The sequence below is a fragment of the Tinamus guttatus genome, unplaced genomic scaffold, assembly GCF_059628265.1.
Source record: "Tinamus guttatus ecotype Peru unplaced genomic scaffold, ASM5962826v1 Tinamus_guttatus_pri_ptg000131l, whole genome shotgun sequence".
Classification (NCBI taxonomy): Eukaryota; Metazoa; Chordata; class Aves; order Tinamiformes; family Tinamidae; genus Tinamus; species Tinamus guttatus.
Window position 1 is genome coordinate 3,967,951 of NW_028288665.1, and position 23,002 is coordinate 3,990,952.

Below are 23,002 nucleotides of genomic sequence, written 5' to 3' on the forward strand. Positions count from 1 at the left end.
TTTAAGTTTTGTCTTCCCAAATTCCAGCACCCTTGCTGCAAAGGACTTCCTGCTTCTTACTTTGCATGAACACTAAAGGGAACTGTACTCAAACAGGATAACAAAACAGGACATGTGTCTCTTGATGGAAGGGGTTTTCTGAATCCCTGGGATACCTTAAATGATGCAGAACAGGATACACTTCCTTGTTTGAGCTGCTCCTGGGAAACAGAGGTCTAAGGGGAGAGAGATAACCTAACTACTCTTATTTTAACCTTCTTCATCTACTGAAAGCAAAACAATTGAAAAAAGCATAATGAAACCTTTTGAGCTTGTACATAGAATTCCTTTTTTTTTTTTTTCTTTTGCTATAAGAAAATGCACTCTTAACAAAAGTAAGACTCAAGAGCTGGTACTTTGCATACCTGACGAATGTGCATAGTTAGCTGGTGCTGTGTAGTGCAAATCTTTTCACACAGAGGACAGGTATAGGAAGACTTCTCTTCTTTTGTTTCCTGTGAAAAAAAAAAACAGGCAAAAATCAGAAGAAATACAGCTATAAAAGAATTCAAAAGCTACAACTGTGAGGATGGAAAAAAAACTAAACCATGTTACGCACAAAAAGCCACTGCTAACAGAACAGCTTGCATATATACATTTATCATCCTGATAGATCCCTCAGGGAAGTTTCAGAAACTTCTGAATTTATAAATAGGAGCCATTTCAACCACCGCAGAAGCGCAGCAGCTGTTTTAACAGCACACAGATACTCAGCAGTAGCAGTTTAGGACAGGAAGTGAAGGCAATTATTGCAACCAGCTCCAACTGCCAGAAGGAGTTTAGGTGAGCAGAAAGTAATTACCCAGACTGGAACACTGCCAGAATACGTGGGCAAACCCCACTAATCTCCCCAAAAGATCTCTAATGAGAACAAGTCCTCAGGACTTCAGGTTTTCCATGCTATCTGAAAGGCAGGGCACTAGCCCAGTGACCTTTTCCGGGGGCTGCTTGTCCTGCTCCATGGCTGACTCAGAAGGAAGAGCTGCATTAACTGAATCACCAGTGCTATTTCCCTTAGCATCCTGTGTTTCTCCTGGAAGCATCTCATCCAGGCACACTGGCCAGGCCCAGCCCTTCTTAAACTTGCAAGATCTGATGAGATCATAGCGAGAAAGAGGTGACAACGCAGGAGTGTACGTGACTCAAAACGAGCACATTATGAACCTCCGCCCAGGTGAGAACCAGGACTAACCATGGCCAAAGCACGAGTACAGACAACGAAGCTGACTGGAGAACTCAGCCCGATTTAAGTATGCCCTTGAGACACTAGTAAAACCACATGAAATGGCACTCTCACAGGAACATTTTCCCGACATTTTCCCAAAGCATCCCACAAGGATGGCGCCTCAATAAGAGGCCCGAGTGTGGCTTCTACAGCAAAGCCTGCACACTAAAAGCAACAAGGTCTGGCACTGAAAATTAAACCTCAGTTTTCTGTAGAATGACGCAAATCTTTACCAGCTAGGCAGTTTGACCACTTGTTATCTGAACTTCTGGTACAAAAGGGAGCACAAAAATCATCTCTGCATGACGGATGGGTAAGTATAATGTTCATGCTAAAAGGATGCATTCTTCTGAACTTCCTTGCTGACTACTTTAAGTATCATTAGTAAAACCATGAAAATAAGCAAAAGAAAACCCTAAAGAGCTCTGTAGTCAGAAATGGGAGGGAGTTGATGGATATGAGTGTATCCATTCATTTCCTCTTTCCAAACAACTCTTTTCTCCATCACTGCCCCAAAACTCATCAATTGAGAAACAACTATTTCCAGACTGTCAGACATAAGTATTTGTGGGAAATTCTGGGAATTACTTACCCAAGTCTTTGTGACACATTCCCTGGACTTTTAAGACAAAAGATGCTGACAAAGTGTTAGAGAAAACATTTTGAAGTCTTAAAGAACTTAATGAAGCAATATACCCTTTTAAATCTCTGACTTGGGGGGACCATTGTGTAACGAGAGCTCCCCACTAAAATCTGACATTGTGTTTTCCAAAACAGGATCGAGACAATTTTCTATTAATCTCTGTCATTTGTGGATGAGTAGCTATTTTCTTGTTTTGCTTCAAGTAAACAAAACATGTGACCTCACATCTGAAAATATCAGGACTGCAAAAGTTAGGGTTCCCCATTACCCTTTACTATTTCTCCTGTACATGCATATATTTTTCTAATCATACTTCAGGACTCTATTATCCTAAAGTTGATCTCACTGCAGGCCGCACACAGGGCCAGATGTAAGGTACCATTACTTACAAAACATTCAAAAGCAAGCAGAAAAGGCTGCCACTATGAAATCTGAGCACCCCAAGAAAATTAAAGCATGTTATCCAGGTGGCCCACACACACATTTTTTCATACGTACATACATACATACATTTGTACATACATACGTATGTGCATACGTACATACATACATACATACATTTTTACATATCGCTCTCACCAACAGGAACTCCATCCTACCTACACTACCTTAATTTTACTATATGCAATAAGTCCGGGGAGTCATGCTCAGCTCCAATTATACTGCAACCGTGTTAAAGTTGGCTCAGGACAAGGAACAAGCACACTGTGCGGAGAGGAAAATCCCTGCAGCTGTGCTGACAGTTTGGATGGTGTTTAATCCCCAGGGTATTTCTGTGAAATTATCAACCTATTTTTTTTTCCCCTTTTGAATGAGTGATACAGTCCTACATGATGCAATTAATTGTTCCAAAGCCTGCTTTCTCGACTGCCTGCCTGCTTTGAATCAGCAAATTAACAGAAGATAGAGTAATTACTGGTTCACCTTGAAGCAAAGATCAGAAACACACTAGAGCTCAGCCAGAGCTGATTAGTATTGAATCTGGGGTTTATTATTAACTAAAACCCAAACTTTCTCCCGTGGTCACAGAGGGTACACATTGCATACCATAACACAGCTCAAGCAAATCGAGGGTAGCTACAACAGGAATTCTGTTGACTGACCCAATTCAGATGAAAAAACATTAGCATCCCTACTGCAAAAGCACTCCCACCAACAAATTTAAAACAGAACACTAATCCACCCCACTGGAGCCAGGTTGGTAAAAAAGCACTTCCTGAGCTGAAAGACAATATTAGCAGCTAATTTGTTAGCTGCTCTCTCTGTAGTAAGCCAGTCTGGCACCACTGTTCTGCATTCAACTGATGGATGACAAGTCATTTTCGAGTTGTGCATTAAGCTGATTTGTTTTTCTCCACCTCCTCAAGAAATGCCATCATTATGGGTTTTGTTTCTTGAGGTTATTTTGTTTTGTTTTCTTCAAGAGCAAGGTTAAGAGCAAAGTTATAACGTGTGCAGGTTGATGTGAGAACACGCTTACTAGACGATGGGTAGACTACAGCCAAGATAAAGTCAGCATTATAAAGGGAACTATAGACTTGGGACAAAGGTTCAGGGCAAAACGTTTCACTGCCAACTCATGGGAAAGAGCAGTCAGGCCTAGAAAACGAACTAACTGTTATTATCGTTGTAATTACAATACAGGGCACATTCTGGCCAGAATTAGAGACCTGTGTGCTGCTACACACTGAAACAATTCAGTGCTTCATTTTGCTACACTGAAAATTTACTGTAGTAAAGGTTGTTAAACAGTTTGATACCCACTTAATATTTCACATCTCACTCTGTTTTCCCAGCAACATAGCCATTTGCCCTCCCCTCCTCCCAGTGATAACAATCTTTCATCGTAGAAACAAACAGATTATTTACTATGTTTTCAATGTATTTATTTATTTTTACACCATAAGAATCCCTCTTAATCCTGTCACATTTACTCTTGAACTTTCTTTGATTCGATGCCCATTGAAATATCAGGTGGAATAAAGGTCAGTAATGCTAACAAACTCCCCTGAAGCCAAACCACACGGTGTACCAATGGCAGCTGTGTAATAGCACTGCCACTAGCATAGGTTGAACACCAATGCCTTCTTCACACAATAAAATCCGAGAAACCAGAGCAACCCCAAAGTGGGAGCATGAGCAAGTAAACTTTAAAAACAGGTACCAGTATATTACTTCTCTGTTTCATTTACTATTAATAGATTTTAATTCTTTTTAAGCAAAAAATTCAAGACAAGTCATGTGTCAACACACGATGTTTCGACAAGTGGGCAACTACTTTTCATGAATCATTCTTCTCAGCTTTTCTGGTCCCTGCTACCTGCTGATTCATTTAAAAATTCTCTGCGTTTCCCCTAAAGTTCAGAAGTCAGACACAAGTATTTGGGACATTTCTTACTGTTCTGCAGCACCTTCAGTGGCAGAGCTTGCCCCAACAAGGGATAAAGCTGTGATTATTTATATCCATGTTTAACTGATATGGTTCGCTCACTTCTTTAGAACGATACTGCTATCAACTGGTGCCATCAACTGGTAAATGGAAAAAAACTGATAAAAAGCTACAAATATTTGTACTGCAGGACTTATGCAAAGCATTCTGCAATAGCTCTTCATATTTTTATTAACAGCGAAGTAAAGGCACCTTACACTGCAAACGTGTGAACTGAGGGGCCTGACAGACGTTTCCTTCTATCACCACCTTTAACCTTTAAGCACCTGGACCTTCACCAGGAATAGGCATGTACTTCACGAGGGGTCCAGCACGCCAGCCGGGCCAAGCCTCACAGCTCCTTTCCATATGGCCCCCTCCTACTTATTCAAGCTATTTTTTTTTCCCCAGGATAGTGAAACGAACTGGTTCTTCAATGGGCTAGGCTGGGTAGAGGATGCAGAGGGGAAGAATCGGCAGTTGTTAGGTGGCTTTGCCACTGCAGTGGCACCTGTCAGATCAGTTTGCCCACTGCACGAAATGGGAGTGTGTGCTCAGATGTTTTACATCTGAATCCGAGCACGCTGAACCCTTCCGTCTGCAGTTTTCTAAATTTATGTTCTGAAGAGCCACCAGAAAGCACACATAAAAGGGCAAGGAGACAGGAAATAATTCAGGGGGGAAAAAAAGGCAAAATATTAAAATAAACCTAATTATGACTTATCTCTTCCAACATGTATTCCCCATGTATTCAGGCTTATGTACCTGGTTCCTCCTGCCAATCCGACTGGGTGCAGGAGACTTTGAGGGGGATTTGACGTTTTGAGGGTTCCCGCCATTTTCAGCGATCTTCCCCACATTCATCACTGCCGACATCATGGCGTCGATGGAGGACAGGTCTGTTCCGTCCAAACTGCTGGGTGAACTTGGGGATACCTTGTAACAGTTTAAGCTTTCCAGCTGCTTCTCTGGAATTAAAAACAAAAACACACATAAGGGTTGCTAAGCCCATCTTAAAAAAAAAAAAACTCAAACCCAGTGTTTTCAGCTGCCTGTATTTCCCAATGCATATTTCAAAGAATTCACAATTCATATTCTGCTTCATTATCAGGAAGTAAAGAAAACAGTCCATGATAATTGGAGCTCTTTTTGTAATAGAAAATATTTATCATTTCACAATTCATAGGAAAAGGTATAAAGTTTTCCTAATAGGGCCTTGGTGATATCCTGTTTTTCAACCTAAATTCATTGTGGGGCCTACAGTCATATTTAAAATGGTGTAATTTGTGGTACCTCCTGATCATGATGGACTCTCAGGGCAAGTGCTGAAGAAGGCACACTCTGGCAGGCACAATCATTCCAGCAATCAGGCATTTTGAGCTGAACTACAAAATTAGAGAACTAGCAATACAGTGTAGGGTACTAGGTTCTCTATCCAGCTCCTTATATGCAGTAAGCTAAATTTTAAAAATCCCTCTCCCCCCCCAAAAAAAAACAAATTTAAAAAAATCACCCCTTTACTGCTGCAGCTGACTTCTATACAGTTCCCGTATTAGTCCCTGAAGTATATTATACCCATGGTTAACATTATCCCACCAGTAAAGCTGTTCAGATTCAGACCTCTCCATCACATTTTATATGCAGCAGTGCATTTCACACAGTTCAAGTCACAATTGAGAACCCATCTCTGGTAAAGCCTTTCCACATTCTCTTTTAGGGTCTTGAAAGGGAAAAAGCCTGTCAAACTAAACACTCCTTTTCCCCAAAAAGGAGTCTCTCCAACAAAGAATACGACTCTGCAAGTTTAAAGCTCTAGCAAAGCCATCACCTTGGACGGATAGCACAGAAACTTAAAATCTCCATGCAGTGAGAAAGTCTCTGTAACACAAGAGGATGTGAGGGTGAACAAGGAGGAACATGTTTGTCTGTGAACATTTGATCTCTGCATAATACTGCCTCTGGAAGATAAGTTTGAGCATTATAAACAGGTGTTTTTTGAGGATAAGTAATGTGGTGCCAAGTTACTAGCAGCCAAGAAAATCCTAGCTTGGAAGCCTGCAGTGGTAGTTGAGTATTTATGTGCCCATGCCTCTGCTCAGTATATTTCATACTTTTCACACAGAGAAAGGTTACGGATGGGCAAAGAAATTTATGTGCCAGCACTTCTGCTCAATTTACCTTATACACTTTACACAGATAAGGGTTATAGATAGGGTAAGAAATGCTTCTCCAAGCCTTAATCAATGCTCTAAAATAGAGAGGCACTCAGTTCAAGTCAAACCAGTTACCTTCATTTTTCTCCCCTGGTTGACTGAGGCTCTCCAGATCTTGCTCGCTGGTCTCCTCACTTAGTGTGGTATGCTTAGTAGCGTCTGGCTCTTCAGCCTCCTCCTCAGCAGCACCCTCGAGCACTGTGTGAGGGAGATGGGAAAAAGAGAATGGGAGTGAGTTTCCCTGGATGCCGTCCTAGCAAAATAAAACCACAGCCCTTACATTTGAGGGCTCCCGTCCCTGCTAGGGGGGTTAGGACATGGAAATATGCAGTTAGTTGTTGTCAATACAGCCAAGTGCCTGCTCCCACAAGTGACCCGAAAAAGAGCTGGGAGATGTCACTGCCTCTGCCAGCAGCGAAACCGGTGCAAAGCAAGGGAGGGAGCCTTTGCTCAACTTGGTCTTCAGGATTCAGCCAGCAAAAACAGGAGGAGGGAGAGCACGCAAGCGTATCACTGACAGTCATGACATTTGGTTGAGAAGTTGGAAGTGTATTCTGCAGCTAGAGAATTTAAGTAATTCAGCTTCATACATTCCCCCCCGCCCTCTTTCCCTTCCCAGAGGGGTAACGTTTATTCCAATAGATAAATTCATAGTGACCTTTTTCTTCCTTCTAGCAGTGGTGAAATGACTTCTGAGGTTTCTGGGAACATTTGGCACATTCCTCACATCTGCTGCCCAAAGTTTTTAGAGGAGCTGAAGACACAGACAACCATGATATGTGCTGACAGACTTTTTTCCACACCCTGTTCGGAAGCCACAGACTTATCATGCTATCGCTGGGGTTTCAGGAAGGATGCCGGCTCTGGCTGAAGAACGGCTGGGCAGCTAAACACCACTTTAGAGGCAACAATGAAGAGATGACACATGAGAAAGGGAAGTCCTCTCCCCATGGCACCCGCAGTGACGGCCTCATTTACAAGAGAGACCATTTCCAATACGGAAAAATACAGATGAATTTTCAATGGAGAAACACACTTTTATAACCTTATAAGCGAAATTGGTATTTCCCTATGGAAATGAACAGTGTTTCATCCTCTTAGACTTCAGAATTTTGTCCAGCAAACTTAACACAGGTTTTCCTTTGTTATAGAAAGCAGTGACCATCAGCCTCAAAACGTGGTTACCTCATCAGGCAGGGTTTCTTCCTTTTTAAGAAACATTCTCAAGGATGACATGCAAATCAGTTGCATTACGTGGCTGCATCTGAACAGCATTTGCAAACAGCAAACAACTACAGCACCCCAATTCCTGACATTTTAAAGTGCACGACAGAAGCGAAGGAAGAGCAAAGGCCCCGCTTCCGCTGCCGTCTCTGGTGACAAACAGTTCCTCATTTCACCCAGAGCAGAATCAGGGCTCCCGGATGCAACGACCGGCCTCCCTAGGAACAGCACTGGGGCCTTGACAGAGTGAGTCAGCACAGGCTAGGGATGAAACCTGGGACCTTACAAAGCCCCCTGGCTTAATGCTCTGCACATTACCACCTCCTTAAGCAGTTTGAACCGACTTCCCCGAAAAGGGCCAAAAAGACTTTTTTTTTTTCTATTATGATTGATTTAAGACAATTCTTCTCTAGTCATTTTCTGTACCTTCTTGTGAGGCAGAATACTAGTTTCCCCTATGATAGAGATCTCTTGATGCAAGAAGACCCAACCATCCCTCTTTCCGTATTTTCTCCTGTTAGGATGGGAGGTTTTGGGGCAGACGGGTGGGGGTGCTTAGGTTTTTATAAAAGGTCCATTTGATTTAAGAACATTTTTCACAAGCATTTTTTTTTAAACACTAAATGTAATAGCTGATTTAATTTTGAAAAGAGTAAGCAGAAAAGAGTTATTTTTGAGACTGATCTAAGCCTTTTAAGTTGCTTGCTGTAACCTCCTTAGTACGATGAAAAAAATACGACCAGCTTAAATTATTTTAAATTATTTTGGGGATATCTGTAAAATAGTGCAAATAAGTATTCCAGTATGTTAAAATGATAATAATAAACAAACAACAACAAAAAATAGACTCTTTCTTCCTATGTAGACCTGTTCTTTCCTGTTTCAACCAACACATACAGCATTAATGTAAATACCAGTTACGTCCTGAAAAACATGAACCTATTGTGTCAACTAAGGTAACTTTAAAATTGCTGAGTATCTTCCCAGAGAACTAGGGACTAAACTCCTAGAACTGCATTTAGCAATAGTGAAAATGTGAAGTTTTCAACAAAAAGAGAAGAGGCAGGCACATAGGCATGTATTAACGAACCTACCTCCTTTTGAAACACCTGCAAACTTGCTCTCTGTTCTTCCTTCAGAAGAAAAACTATGTATTATACTACTACAGCCTTTCACAACTTCTGTGAACCAAGAGCCATTTTATTTCTGAATGTAAAACATCTTCCTGCTAATGCAAAGAAAGATGTACAGTCACAGATCTTGTTTTTAAAACAGCTTTCAATACATTTAATACTTCCTAATTGGGAAGCAGTGGGAAGACCGAAACCTTAATTTTCACAAAAGTTAAATATTATTATTGTGTGCTTTTATTCACATATGTATTTTCCATTCTCTTGCATTAAAGAAAAATGCCCCACTGAAACAAAGACAACTGCATGAGCAGCACACTGCTTTCAAGAGCATAACTTTCTATTTGCAATAGGATATAGAAACAATAAGAATACTGGGCCAAATCACTCCTTCCTGTGGGAAAACCCATGGCAGAGAGCCTCCGGGCAGGAACATATTGAGAGATTTCTCTTGCAGACATTTTTTCTTTTTTTTCTTTTTTTTTTTTTTTAATAAATGCACCACTGAGGATATGGATTTTTTTTCCCCCCAAAGCACCTATGAAACTTGAGGAATCAGACAAACAGACCAGCACAGATACCCTATTTCAGGCTGTCTTTAGGACTGCAAACCTTCCCGATTTGCACCAAACTCCCCTCGCAGGGGGCTGTGCTGATGGAGACTTCTTCCGCCCTTTCCCCCAAAGAAAGCAAGACCTCCAGGAAAGAGGGACAAACAGGAAACAGGCTGGCAAACAACACAGCCCCAGGTTGCATTCAACATCTGACCAAAGCCTCTAGGAACCGGGTAAGTGATCACAAGCATTTAAGTCATCCTCCACGTTTGAAGAAAGCCCGCAGTGTCTCTGCCATCCTGTCTCATGAAAGCAGAGAAGGAGTGAGAGGGGGGAGCGAGAGCTGCAAACACATGCAAGGGGGGGAAAACAACACAAAAACCCATGCGGCACATTGCCCTGCCGCACCGAGGGACCCTGCTCCTCCGTGGGAACGGGTCCCCTCCACATCCCCCAGCAGGATGATGCTCATCCTGCAGAGAAACCCCAGGGGCCTTTAGCTCAGAGGGCCACCCTGGATGCTGCACATAACCTGCTAACAGGACAGCCACTGAGAAAGCCGAGGGCCTTAACAGAAGGAAAAAAAAAAAAAAAAAAAAAAGCCTTGTTGCTTCCCATTCAGTCTGTACAGGAAGACACTTGCTAGACCTATTTCCTCCTTTGGGATAAAGTATGACTCCACTGTATGCTAAAGCTGAGCCCATCAACGGTTACTTCTCCCACTGATTCTATGAATTTATTTAGATTTAATTATTTTGTTTTAAGACCACTCTCAACTGCTACGGTTGCTTCTCCTTTGGGTACAGAGCATCACCGATGAAGCAGAAAGGAGAACATGAGCCAGAGGAGAAGGAAGAAGAAAGGAGAAGAAATGATGGGTCTTTTAGAGTCACAGTCACTTGACTTGCTGTGGAGAGGCTGCTCCACCAGCCTGCCCAGCCCCTCAGGGTGCTCACGAGTCCCTGCTCAGCCCTCTCCACTGTCTCTGCTCCCCTTAGAACAGATAGGAAGAAATGTACAACATGGGCAAGGAGGGGGAAACCTGCAGCACAAAGTGGCTCATTGTTCTGCCTTAAGGAAAAAGAAAATATCCACATTGACATTAAAGTACAAGCAATGAACTAATTGGGCCATAGAAAGGTTAACACTTTCAGCTGAATACTTTTATTAGTTTCATTAAATTTGCTGCTGTACCTCTTACGTGGAGAGGAGGAGAAACAGGAGAAACAAATAACAGTTTTGAAAATGTGCATTCCCTTGCATGTGTTTCAAACCACTTTCTCCTATGGGACTCCAAAGAGAATATTAAGCCCTCTTCATCACTTGAATCTTACCAAAAATATTTGCTTATTCAAAGTTTTCCCACAGATTTTTTTCTAATTGGTTAAATACACACACACACACAGACACAAGCCAAGGATCATTTAAATGAAGGCCAGACCTTCCAGTATACAAATGTATAAAAGGGCAAAACTTCAAAGAGGGTATCTCATTTGAATAGAACAAAAGTTTGCAGTTTACCCTCAAGATTATAAGACTTAAGTATCACTACACCACATTCAAAACACCTTTGATGCACTGGTCTTGCACTAAGCTTCACACAGAGGTGCAAACTTTAGTTCCAGAGTACATGGTGACATTTCCAAGTGTAAATGGTTACTTACACCCCACAAGAAATGTACACTCACCCAAACTATATTTTGTCATTTTGCATCAAAGCCTGCAGGAAGGAAAGAGGCTGAAAATTAGTTGTGTCTGAAGAAAAGGGGGTTAGTACTATTCAGAGCCACTGCCTCAAGGCAAAGGAAAATCAAAAGAAAAACGTTTTCCCAACTGACCTTTTTAATACCAACTCTGCCCTTGCGACTAAGGTGTTGGTGCTGACTCAGCACCCCAGCAGTAGAGAAATCTACTGGCAGCGTCACCTTACTGTCACCACTGCTGGAGCAGCAACACAGAGCAGCTCGGGGAAAGACAAACATTAAAAAAGGACAGTGGAACGGGGAATACTGGTTGTTCTTTCACTTAGAAATCAGACACTAAGAACAGTATCCAAAGGTCTTGAACTTATACTTGTAACTGAAATTTTCCTCTATGAAGAAAAAAAAGAAAAAAACCTCAAAGGCAACAACGAACAAGAGCAACAACCCTACAAAGGCATTCTTCAAGCACTGACAGACAGCTTGCATTGCTATGCACTCTTTTAGCAATTACTGATACAGTTGTTTTAACTATGCTGCACGTAGAATTTGTTTTGTAAAATAACACTGCCATTCCACAAAATCCGTATCCTTTCCTTTACCTAAAATATACACAAACAAACAGACACAGAATAAACAAATAAAGCACATGCTCATTGCTACACCTTAAAACTGAGCCAGGGACCATCTTCTTTATTTGGGCAGGGAAGTAGAGAAAGCACCTAGCCAGAACAAAAAGATCCCCACATTTATGGACCATTGCTTGTTGGACCACATTATGGACACACTGTTGTTAAAACACCTAAAAGCTAGCCTGTATTTTGAATATTCAAGTACTTTATTTCTCCCTTGCCTGTATGATGGGTTATGTGGGGGTATTTTAGTCTTATATAGATTTTGATGTTTCATGAACCATCAACGGTCTGCAGGACTTTGGCTTAGATTACCAAAAGCATCTCCCTGTAAAATACATTAGAATTTCAACTTAGCTGACGCCTTAAAAGAACTTCAGCTTTGAATCACCATGATATTCTGGTATACATTGATAAAACCACACTGAAAACAAGGAAGCTCTACCAATACCTAACGGTGAGGTGCTGTCCTGACAAAGCAGGGGGTTCCTGGCTGAAATTCACCTGTATCGCCCAGATGGTTAGCAGTGGTACAAAGAGCCTCGAGGCTCATGTAAAAACACACTCATACCTGTCATCTTGCCCCTGGGCTCTAACTTTAATTTTTTTGCTAACTTTAATGATGCACTCAGGTTTGTTCAGGTTGTAATAACTTTATGGTGTGGGAATGGCATCTCCTGCAGCAGCCTGTGGTCTCGCTAGGCTAGAAAGGAGAACTAGTGTACATGCTGTTCCAGCGCTGCGAGTGAGAGCAAAATCTCAAGGGCCCCACACTCGTGATGCGAAAGCCTGGTCCTCTGCCAGCACACTCTGCACCTCAGAGAGTTAACTCGAGCCTGCAGCAAGCTGGCGTGCAGCACAACTGCTCTCAGGGCCACTGCCACACAAAATGCACAGCACAGCTGTAAGAACACCCTCATTTAAACTGAACAGTTGCTGATGGATTTTGAGATTTTCTAACTCCTTATCCCCCTCCTCTGACCTACCAAAGAAACATCTACAAGCTGTTCCGCATCCTCACTGCTCAAATCAGCTTGTGGGTTAGCACATGGCCCTCCAGGAAGCCTTTGTCACCAAACTTCAGCGAGCTTCGAGAACTTGTTTGAGCAAAAAGAATACAGGGATTTGAAGATGGTTTTGAAAAGACGAGGGTCACACACGAGCCACCTTTAAAGGAGCAGGCAGACACGCACACACAACCGTGAGCAACAAAGAAAGGAGCAGCTGTAAACAGACATCCCTCCACCGCTCCTGCCCAGATAAGCAAGGGCAAGCACCCCTCCATCCTCATCCTTGCTAGCTCCTCCTACGGTAGAGTATCTATCACCCCCTCTATCACCAGGAGCTGGCAGTCACAAAGGGAGGACGCGAAAAGAGATGGACCTTTGCCGTAATCCAGTGCATCCACTCCCATATCCCCTCCCCGCTTGTCGGAGAGGGACACAAAAGCAATACTGTCTGTCCTCATAAGCTCTGCTTTGCATGTGTTCGGCAAGCTAAGACAGCTGTGTGGACGGCTTACAGAGTTCCAGGAAGTTGATGTGTTTCTTGGCTTTGACTCCAGTTTATTTGCCTAAGATGAAGTGGCGACCCAAGAAAGTCCCCTCTGCTTCCTCCCAGGCCAGCACTGGCCGCAATACCGCAGCAGTCCTTGAGCCGCCGCGCCGGATCGCTCACCGGGCCTCCCCCAGGCCGGCAGGCCGCAGTGCTGCCCTTTGGGCAAGGCTGGTTCACATCCTGCTGGGCTGGGAGACGGCTCTGGGCGGCAACGAAGGGGGGCATGGAGACCTGCTCTGAAAGCAGAGCGGGGGCTGCGATCTCCTCCCGCTGCCCACAAGGCTCCTCACAGAGCCACGCAGAGAGGATCGAGCAGCAAAAGCAAGCAAGTCCCTCCGCGGGGCTGGTGTGAGGGTGAGAAAGAATCAGGCAAGTGGTGTGGGGCTGCCTGCCAAAACAGCTGCTGCCCAAAAGGCCCCCAAAGAAGCTGAGGAAGAAGCAAAAAACAGAGTGGGAGGAAACCCAAATGAGCACCAGCAAAAAACCCTCTATCTGCTGCAGCTCCCTGCTGAACAGATGAAGCAACCAGAGGTGTTTCTCGTAAAGGTGAAGCTACTGGCGGTGCACCCTGTAAAGGGGAGCCTGCTTGGACTCTCCGGTGAAGCTCAGGAAAGCCACGCCGGAGGTAACAAACCTCGTCCGCCACCGCCGTTTCAGACAAGCGAGAGAGAACTAGGGATGTAAAATAAGGAAACAAACTAAACCAAAGCAAGCAGAAAGGGCTGTGGGTTTTTCTTTTTTTTTCCTTTTGTGTGTGTGTGTGTGTGCGCGCGCGCTTCACGCTGAGAAGGATGTCAATGCAGGCAAAATTAAAACCCTGGGGAAAAAAAATATATATTCATTAGAGTGCCATCACCTACATGGCTAAGCAAGCACTGCGCAGATTTTACTGGGAAAGCAGGAACGGGATACTTGTCCAAGAGCCTGAGGGGCGAGCTAGACGGATTACACTTGGGAGAGCCAGATGGAAAACATTTCTGAGTAAGAGGGACGAAAACCAAGCTCCCCTCCAAATGCTCCACATTAAAGTGCCCCTGGACTCCGACCGAGGGAAGGCTGCAAGGACACGACGCAGGCAAAGCGGGACTCGCAGCTCTACTGAGTATCTGTGACGGAGATGCTGACATCCCAGACAATATATGGCCCGTCTAAACCACGGGATATCTTGCCCTTTTAAGGTGGGCCAAGAGCAAGCATCTGTGCAGCAGCAGCCCAGCCAGAGCCTGCAATCAATAGCCCCTGGTGTCATTTTAAAACAAGGACGTCCGTGCCTTACCAACTGGCTGCACAGACGCCGAGGCATCCGCCCTCAGAGGAGACAATCGCCCTGGTTGTTCCTCCTTACAGCATCACGGAAACGAGAAGGAACAGTAATACCGAGAGGAAGAAAAGCCATAAAACGGTGCCCTGGGCTCGCTCACTGGCAATTGGTGCCTGCACCTGTTGGGTCAGGAGGACCCGCCGTGTCAGATGAGCAGAGCTGTCACAGTTCAGCTCAAGGGCAGCTTCAGAACAGCTTCCCCCGTGACTTCAGACGAAGGTTTAACATCGATCTCTGGAGGGAAGCGGTGGGAGAAGCAAGCAAACATTTCACACTCTCACACATGCTCTTCACGCATAGCCAGAGCTGCCTTTGCGGCAAGAGGGCAGGTTTGGAAGGGATTAGAGACAGGCAGGGTGAATCACGCAGAGGAAGATACACCAAATCTTCTGTGCTAGTGCCCTGCTTCTTGCAAGGCACCCTGGTTGTGACCTGCTTCTCCTGTGCGTGGATTTAAACAGAGGTTCGCAGCAAACCGGCCAAAACAGGGAATTTTATAAAAACCATTCTGAAAGCAGCGTAAACTGAGCAAGAAAAAAAAGGACATTTTCCTCTTGGAGGAACTAGGTCCCACATGGCGTTTCACCACTGTAACTGCATCCACATGCTAGTAAACCTCCTTGCGTAGGCAAGCCCGAAGGGGACAGCATCGGTTCAGTTTACCACGGAGCCCCTAACACATCCTTTGCCGCGTGACCGCAGTGTCTTTGGAGGAAATGCCAGCACACTCGCTGCCTGGAACACCTCAGCAGGTACCATGCCAAGGCACTTCATGCCCCACGAGACAATGCAGTGAAATGATGCATGACACGAGCAAAGAAAGAGGAAAAATTACAGGGATTAAAACTCATTTCCTGGTGGTTGTGTTGTCAACCATCACAATTTTATCACAATCCTTGTAAAAATCCGATGGTGATACAATACTGCAGAAGAACCTTAAACTTGCTTTTTCTTTTTTTCTTTAAGTGAAAATCACCCTTTTCTAAGTTGTGGCAAAAAACCAGAAATGTTAAATGCTGAGAAAATGTAAAAGGCAAACAGAAGGGAACAGTTTTATTTTAAAGCCTCAAGCTTTTAAGGATAATCATGACCTCAGATGCTCAACCTGTAATTTCTTAACACACAGTGACAGCAAAACGGAGTGTCCCGTTTTACACAGCACATTTTGTACCCTGTAACATATACCCTCTGAAACTAAAATGGGCCTTTTTTTTTTTTTTTTTAAGAGGAAAAAAAAATTAGCAGCATCTCGGCACGTTTCTAGCGTTTCATTTAAAAGCCAACACAGCTGCACTCTAATGCTACTTAAAGATGAGAACCTCCACCAAATTACCAAACCCATTTTCAGCAGAAAGGGATCCATCATGGAAATGTTTTGCAGAGAGGACGATTCAAGAGTTTGCAGCTCTTCTCACTGCTCTTTTCCAGGGAGCATGACTTGCTGACAGGATTAACTACTGCCAGCCTCACGAAGCTGGGAGACAGCTGCCACATGGCAGCCATTTATTACAAAGCTCCCCTCCTTTAAAGTTAGGGGAGAGGCAGACTAGTTCATCCGTGTTATCAGCAGGGTTCCTCTGCTCCATAGGCTTCAGGGGCTTGGCTGTTTCTAAGCAAACTCCTCCTCTTCTCCCCCACCTTGCTAACATCATTATCTCCCTATCTTCTGGTCAGTACATGGGCTATTCCCTCTATCACCCCCTCTGAACAAAAAACTGAGAACCGAGACAACTAAAAATGCTCTGAAACACACACATCCTGAAACAGATTTTTAATTAGAGAGCTTTAGCTTGAAATTTAAAGAGGGAAAACCACATGCCACAGGGAGGAAAAAAAGAGTGATGTGCTGGAGCAAAGGGAGTCAGAAACATTCTGTAAAACCCATTCTTCCATCCACCCCAGAAGGCATTTTTTTAACGTCGCCCTCCAACCACAACATCCACAGCAGCTACACAGCTTTGTCAAGAACCAGACAGCACCCAGCGCTCCCTCCCAGCTCGCGTCACCGCGGCCGGCCCATCCTGCCTGCGCCCACGGGACGAGGCCACCACCCTCCTGCACGGCCATCCCAGGCACAGGTTTCCAGCCAGCCACCTCCAGAAACACCAGCATACCACCTACATCATCTCCACACAAATGCAGGTGACCATCAGTTGCCATTCTCCTGTTACTCTGAACGCTACCTAAGAGATATGAGCTGGCTGTTGAAGTTTACCTAGAGTGTTCTACATGTATATATTTGCCATGGATCACCCAGATTTAGATGTATTGCCTCCCCAAGGTGAAGGAAGGACCAGGCTTGTGAAAAATGCCTCTCCCTTCTCATGAGAAAAAAGCTGCCATGGTCTTGTGAGCGCACCCGCTGATTGGCACCAGGGAGGCAAGCAGCTTTTGAAGTTGTATGTGCAGCTTTACACTCTGAAATAATGTGCTTAGTCAGGTAAATTAATTTCAGTAGTAGTTAGTGTTGGTAAGTAGGCACAGCTTCCCAGAGTTGAGAGCCCCATATGAAAGCCATTAGGAACATTTTAAAAAGTAGTACTGCTTGTCACTGGTACATTTCAGCATGAGTTTTCTTGCTATTCTGAAGTAAATATAGTGAAACTAACCTGTGGGAGGTTGGTTTCCTGCACGCTGACAAAATGAAACAGCATCTGTTAATTTTCATTAACATTAAAAAATTACTCCAATCCAGCTGAACAATTTCTTATGGAATTCAAAAGTCCCTCAGCTATATCAGAGGAGCATTGAAAGCCTCCTCAGAAAGGACACCTCTATCTGACTAGAAAAACATGTATGCTAAAAACAAGAATTACATGCATGCACACACACACATCCCCCCCACCTCATCCGCATCCAAATCCAGCTGCTGACCTTCTAAGTTCCTTGTAGTATAGCTTTTGCTCTGGGACTTTAAAAGCCCAGCAGGCATTTCAAAAGGATTTTGCAAAGTACACAGGCCCAGCCTTGTAAAAGCTCATAAGGAATCCACGGAGGTCATCGTGGAGCTCAGACAGTCTGCAAACAGCATAATGCAAGTACTGGTGAGGTAAGGAGTGACTGAACTTGGGTGGATGGGCCTGAAGACTTCAGCAATAGCTGGCTCCTCCAACAATGCTGCAAACCCTGGAGGAAATGCCTGCTGATCTTCAAAGCTCTACAGTAGGAACAGTCTTAATGTTTCCTGAACAGGAGCACTCTGGTTGCAAGGGCACAATCCTCCTATGCACACAAAAAAATAAAAAATAAGTAAGTAAAAGAAGGTCTGCTAAAGTTAACAATGTTGAGTATCATCAGCAAGTCTGACTGCAACAAGTCATCAGATCCACCCAGCAAAGTTTTGATGCGCTTCGGCACGGCAGCCATGCGGCTCAGGGAGGAGCTTACAGCTCTGCAGCCTTCCTTTTTCTGTTCCCGGCCGTCCTCCCCGCTGCCGACTGCCAGCCCTGGAATGCAGAGCTCGAGTGGCTCGGATGAAGAGCGGGTGCTTCGACCTTTAGCTCTGCGAGGTACCTGCTACAGCTAAATCGAGGCCACTCCACTGTGGGCAGAATTTTAGGTACAGGCCTCAACTGTCTGACAGGCTGCGCAAGTGCCCGTGAGTAAAAAGGAATCTGGACACCTGCATGCTGCAAAGAATTACAGGAAGTTTATTTCAGGAACACTTTTTTTTTGGGGGGGGGCGGGAAGGAAGGAAAAAAAAAAAACAGACAGAACTGTGAACAGGTTTCTTAAGTAAGTAAAGTTCCAAGTTGCTATTGCTCCAGCCAAAAATCTCTATTGCTGGTCCAAAACCACCCTCCTTTTTCAGAAAACAATTCCACCACTACTGCTGCACACACAACCATCAGATGGATGATGCAGACAATTCTCTCCACAATTCACTTATGAAAAGGGCAACTCATTTCCTTTTGCTCACTCCTACTGACATATAATATTGAACACCAAAACATTAGCCTGCAACAAACCAATATGAATTATGCATAGTATCAACCTGATTCTGGACAATGTTGTAGTACAAACATTCACCATAGAGAAAAAACCCAAGCACTGAGCGGTGTGCGTACCCGTTCGTGCCCACCTCAGTTTCTGCGGTAGGATGACAACAGTTTGTCAGGGGAACCTTGACTAATCACTTTCACACACAACAAAGCAATGCTAAAGTATCGTAATTAAGATCTGTGATACTGAAAAACATAATTGTTTTCATGAGTGATGCTGTTGCATAATATTTTCTCAATCACACACATATATGTACATATATAGCAACCTTCTTTTAATTCTAAAAATCAGATCGCCTTGCTCTGCAATTGTAAGGCACTACATATTATGGAAGTGTATCTATTTACAGTGATCTTGCTGAGGTCACTTATAATCTACTCCACAGCAAGAGGTGAACAAGACCTAAAGTATTTTAAAAGAACCACAAAGGGAAAAAAAAGAAAAGAGATAGGGTTCTCTGAGTAGGTTAAAACTGTCTAAAAGCGCAAACTGTATTTCTATCCAACTGAGGTATCTCATCCTCCAAGCTTCATATAAAAATGACAGTGATTCAGAGCAAAAGTGAAACACAAAAAACCTCCACACCAGGATTTCTACTTTCACTCAAATATTTAATAGCAGGAGCTATATTCCACTCCTCATTCAGATATTACTGTTTTGGAATAAATTTTATAAGCCGCAAGGAGCTCAACTACTCAGTATAAAGAGGTAGGTACAAGAAAAGATTTCAAGAATTCAGTAGCTGTTTCACCTATGGAGCAAAAAAGGCGTATTTGAATGAGTTAAACCAAGAAACTAAAAGAAGAAAGCAAGCAAAACCACCAGCTAAATAAATTATTTTTCATTTTAAGGTGAAAACTTTTCTTAACCTACCCACTCATTTCACATGTGGTTATGTGGAACTACCATTCTACCAAGAATCAGAAGACAGCCACCAGATTCATTTCACTTGCTCCTTCACCTAAACTTCAAACATGGTTTCTGGAGCTGGATGATTTCACCATCCCCACTTATGGGCAGCTGTAAGGCAGAAACTAGGCCCTTCCTCATCTGTTAGGGTCTTGCATGACATGGAAATTATGGGGGTAGACACTTTCATACATGGAAGTGGCAGCAACACATTCAGCGTATTTCACAAACCAAACTCAAAACCATTTTTCAAGAGTGATTTTACATTAAAAAATATGAAAGCTGACAGGATGAAAGGTTCCTCACCAAATATAGTCAACTATACTCCCCTAAACATCCTACCCATTGAGCATTTCTGAAATAACAAGGTCTTTAAAACAGTGCTAAGAAAGCTCCCTGGAGGGTGGGGTAATTGGGAGGGTTATCACACCTCTGGGGGAAGTCACAGGCTCTATCTTGGCAGCATTTCATCCCTTCATATACCCAGGGGACTGATTAGTTCATGATAAGCAATTAGGCACCCTAGGGAGGACAGTTAACTGTCTTACCAAAACAAAAAGGCTGCACAAATGTAAGTCTAACAAGATTAAAGAAACACTATCTGAGGAACAGCAAATTTGTGTTTGTTCCCTTCTACTGCAACCAGCAGTTTACATTTTGCATGCATATGGCACACATGGATCTTAAAAATCCCAAATTTGAGCACGTACTTGCTCCTAAATTGGTAACAAATGCTCTGAAGCATTTTTTCCCAAGACACCAGTGCTGTGGTGTAGGAAAAAAAGGAGGAAGAGGGATAGAAGATAGGAATACAGTAAATAGTGATTAAATTACTTGAAATAGTAATCTCATCCCTTTAAATTCTTCCCCTCATTGCTAAAATAGTTCCCAATAGAGGACGAATGCACCTATGGGGATCTGGGAAGTCCATATATATGAGTGAGTGCTGGCTGCTTTCGAGAATAAAGCCCCTAGCCAGAAGCAGCCCCACGATTACATGCCCATCTCCCCAGAACGGTCTGGAAAGCTGCTGCTCGCTGCGAGGCACCTACGTGTACCATGATCAGAGTCATGTTAAACATTCATCCAGGGTAAAAAGCGGGCCCGGGTTCATCCTTGCCAGCTGATGTCAAAGCTCCAACACACACCAGAACTGCCGACGACAACGTCTCTGACTTGCATCAGGCCCAGTGTATTTCCAAGTACTTCAACGGCTTAAAATATGAAGGAATGCTTTTCAGTGAGACGACCTCCTGTTCTTTTTTGTCCTTTTATCTTTTCTTAACAGTTTGCCATCCAGTGATAGGAGGGAAGCCCAGCTGCACAGTCTGAGCTTTTATCTTCTGCTGACCATGCAGCAACACAAAGCTCAGTGCTGGATTTCCTGCTGCTCGCCGAAAAGGGGCTGTTCAGCTTGTTTAAATATTACTTGCCTTGGGAGCCTTGGAGTGGTGCCCAAGCACTGTACTGTATCTTCCCAGCATCCATTTCAGCATGTACTTTAAAGGTCTTTAGGTCCGATGTACTATGCTCTCCCTCCTTACGGGAGGGGCCTGATGCCACCAGGGGAAAAAAAAAAGGGGGGGGAGGGATGAAGGGAAAAAAAGGGAAAACTCACAAGATCCTCTCTTTCCATTCCTCCCAGGATCCCCCCACTAATCCCTGCACCTCGTACTGTTACACAAGCAACTCAAGTCCCTCTTCATCCCAGGGGTACGCGAGCTTATTTAGCTCTGTAAAGCGAACCAACTGCAGCCAAGGAAGAGACCTTCTGCTGCGAGAGGCTACAGCCAGGGAGAAATCAGACGCCACGTAACACGCACAGCCAGCGATCCCTACCCTGGGAGCAAACAACTGGAAAAGCACAGTAGCAAAACCAGCCTTCTGAGCAGAGCGGTGGTACCAGCGCCTCCCGTCACGCTAAATTTAAGAAGTCTCCACAGTGGATTTTAGAAAAGCCCAACTTTCTTTGGATGTGTAAACTTACCCAAGTCTCTTTCTTTCCCAGTTCAGAGCGGTGATGAAAATAAAATATGACTTTTAGAAAAACAAAAAGGATTATCAGCCTTTTAAGTTCTTTCCAAACTCCTCATTTTCACAATTACCATGCCACCAAGAGGCTCAGTTCTGGCTACAAGGTCAGCGAGAAGATAACCTTGGCCAATAGAAATGATCTGCAACAGCCCCAACACAGCAAAACACGGCCACCCATTAAGCAGCCCAGCAGGCCTCGCTGTTAACCTGGTCTGCAGCTGATAGCAGCTGATACAGATGGAGAGAAAGAAGGAAAAAAAGAAAAAGAAAAAAGAAAACTCAACAGATTCAAAACCTGTTTGGGAAAGATGTGGATATAAAAATTCAAGGAAAGAAACCTTGAACTAATTCTGATCGTAAGAACTGTCCTGCAAGCCGCTGTCTCTTAGACATTCACGGCAGAATGAAATTATGAGATGCAGAACTACATATACTCCCATAAGCTGATTCAGAACCACACTCGCAAGGCTAGAAGCGAAAAACTGGTTTTAATCCATTCTGCTTTGACTCCATCTGCAGTGTGCTGACTGATTTAACCTGATGTAAGCCACGGCTGTCATTCAGAAGGACAGACTGTCAGTCCTCACTTCACCCCGCAGCTCTGGCTATGTGTTCTGTTCCTGTCTGCTCCAGCCCCAGCGCTCCAATGACCACAGGATGATCCAGGATCATGGGACTGATCAAGCAGGTTTGGACTTGGGGTTTGTTCTCGGTTTTTCTTTAAAACAAGCATGCACACACAGTTTCGAGCGCAGCTTTCACTTGGGGAAGCTTAAGCATCGTCAAATTACACCCTCTATTTGAGTGAAGGATGAGAGACCTGAGCAAGAATGTTGTATGTAATTCTATTCCTGTGGTACCGTGGCACGGGGGAAAGATAAAAAGATGTACTGGCATGAACTCACAACCAGCTCCATCTCCACGTTCCCTCTACTTCTCCCCCGCTCCCGTCTTTTCGACCCAGCGCCTGTTTGCCATCTCTCTGCCGTAAAGAACACTCCTTTCAGTTAAAAGTCTACCTGGAACTCTGCTCTCCAATTAAATCTAGAGAAATAATCCAGCAATAAAACAAACTACTGCAATTAGGAGATCTGCACTGCACCTATCCCACGGCATCACAGAAAGAGGGGAAGAAAAAAAGCAAGAGCAAGAGGGAGTCAGGGACTTTTGGCCTCCCCATCCAGCCTCCCTAGAGCAAGAACTGCTACGCACTCAACAATCAGAAATACATCCCTCCCCAGCCCTTACAGGGATGATTCACAATGTATGTACTATTTTTTTTTGTAAACATTTGTAAATAACTTTTCCCCATGCACAAAGACAAAATTACACTCCCACCTCCCCCAGCACAGCGCATGCTTCGTGCAGTCACATGAGTGGCGATGCTGAAA

The 23,002-nt window shown here is 43.9% G+C and overlaps 1 protein-coding gene across 1 annotated transcript in view; it reads right to left on the reverse strand.

Moving 5' to 3' along the window:
* The window catches only part of RREB1 (ras responsive element binding protein 1), a 119,918-nt gene that overhangs the window by 56,778 nt on the left and 40,138 nt on the right, over window positions 1–23,002 (reverse strand). Inside the window, exons 2-4 of the mRNA XM_088521749.1 lie at window positions 6,624–6,746; window positions 5,101–5,303; window positions 405–494 (exon numbers count right to left, since the gene is read on the reverse strand). Coding sequence (XP_088377875.1) covers window positions 405–494; window positions 5,101–5,303; window positions 6,624–6,746 — 416 coding nt within the window. The remainder of the gene's footprint in view (window positions 1–404; window positions 495–5,100; window positions 5,304–6,623; window positions 6,747–23,002) is intronic.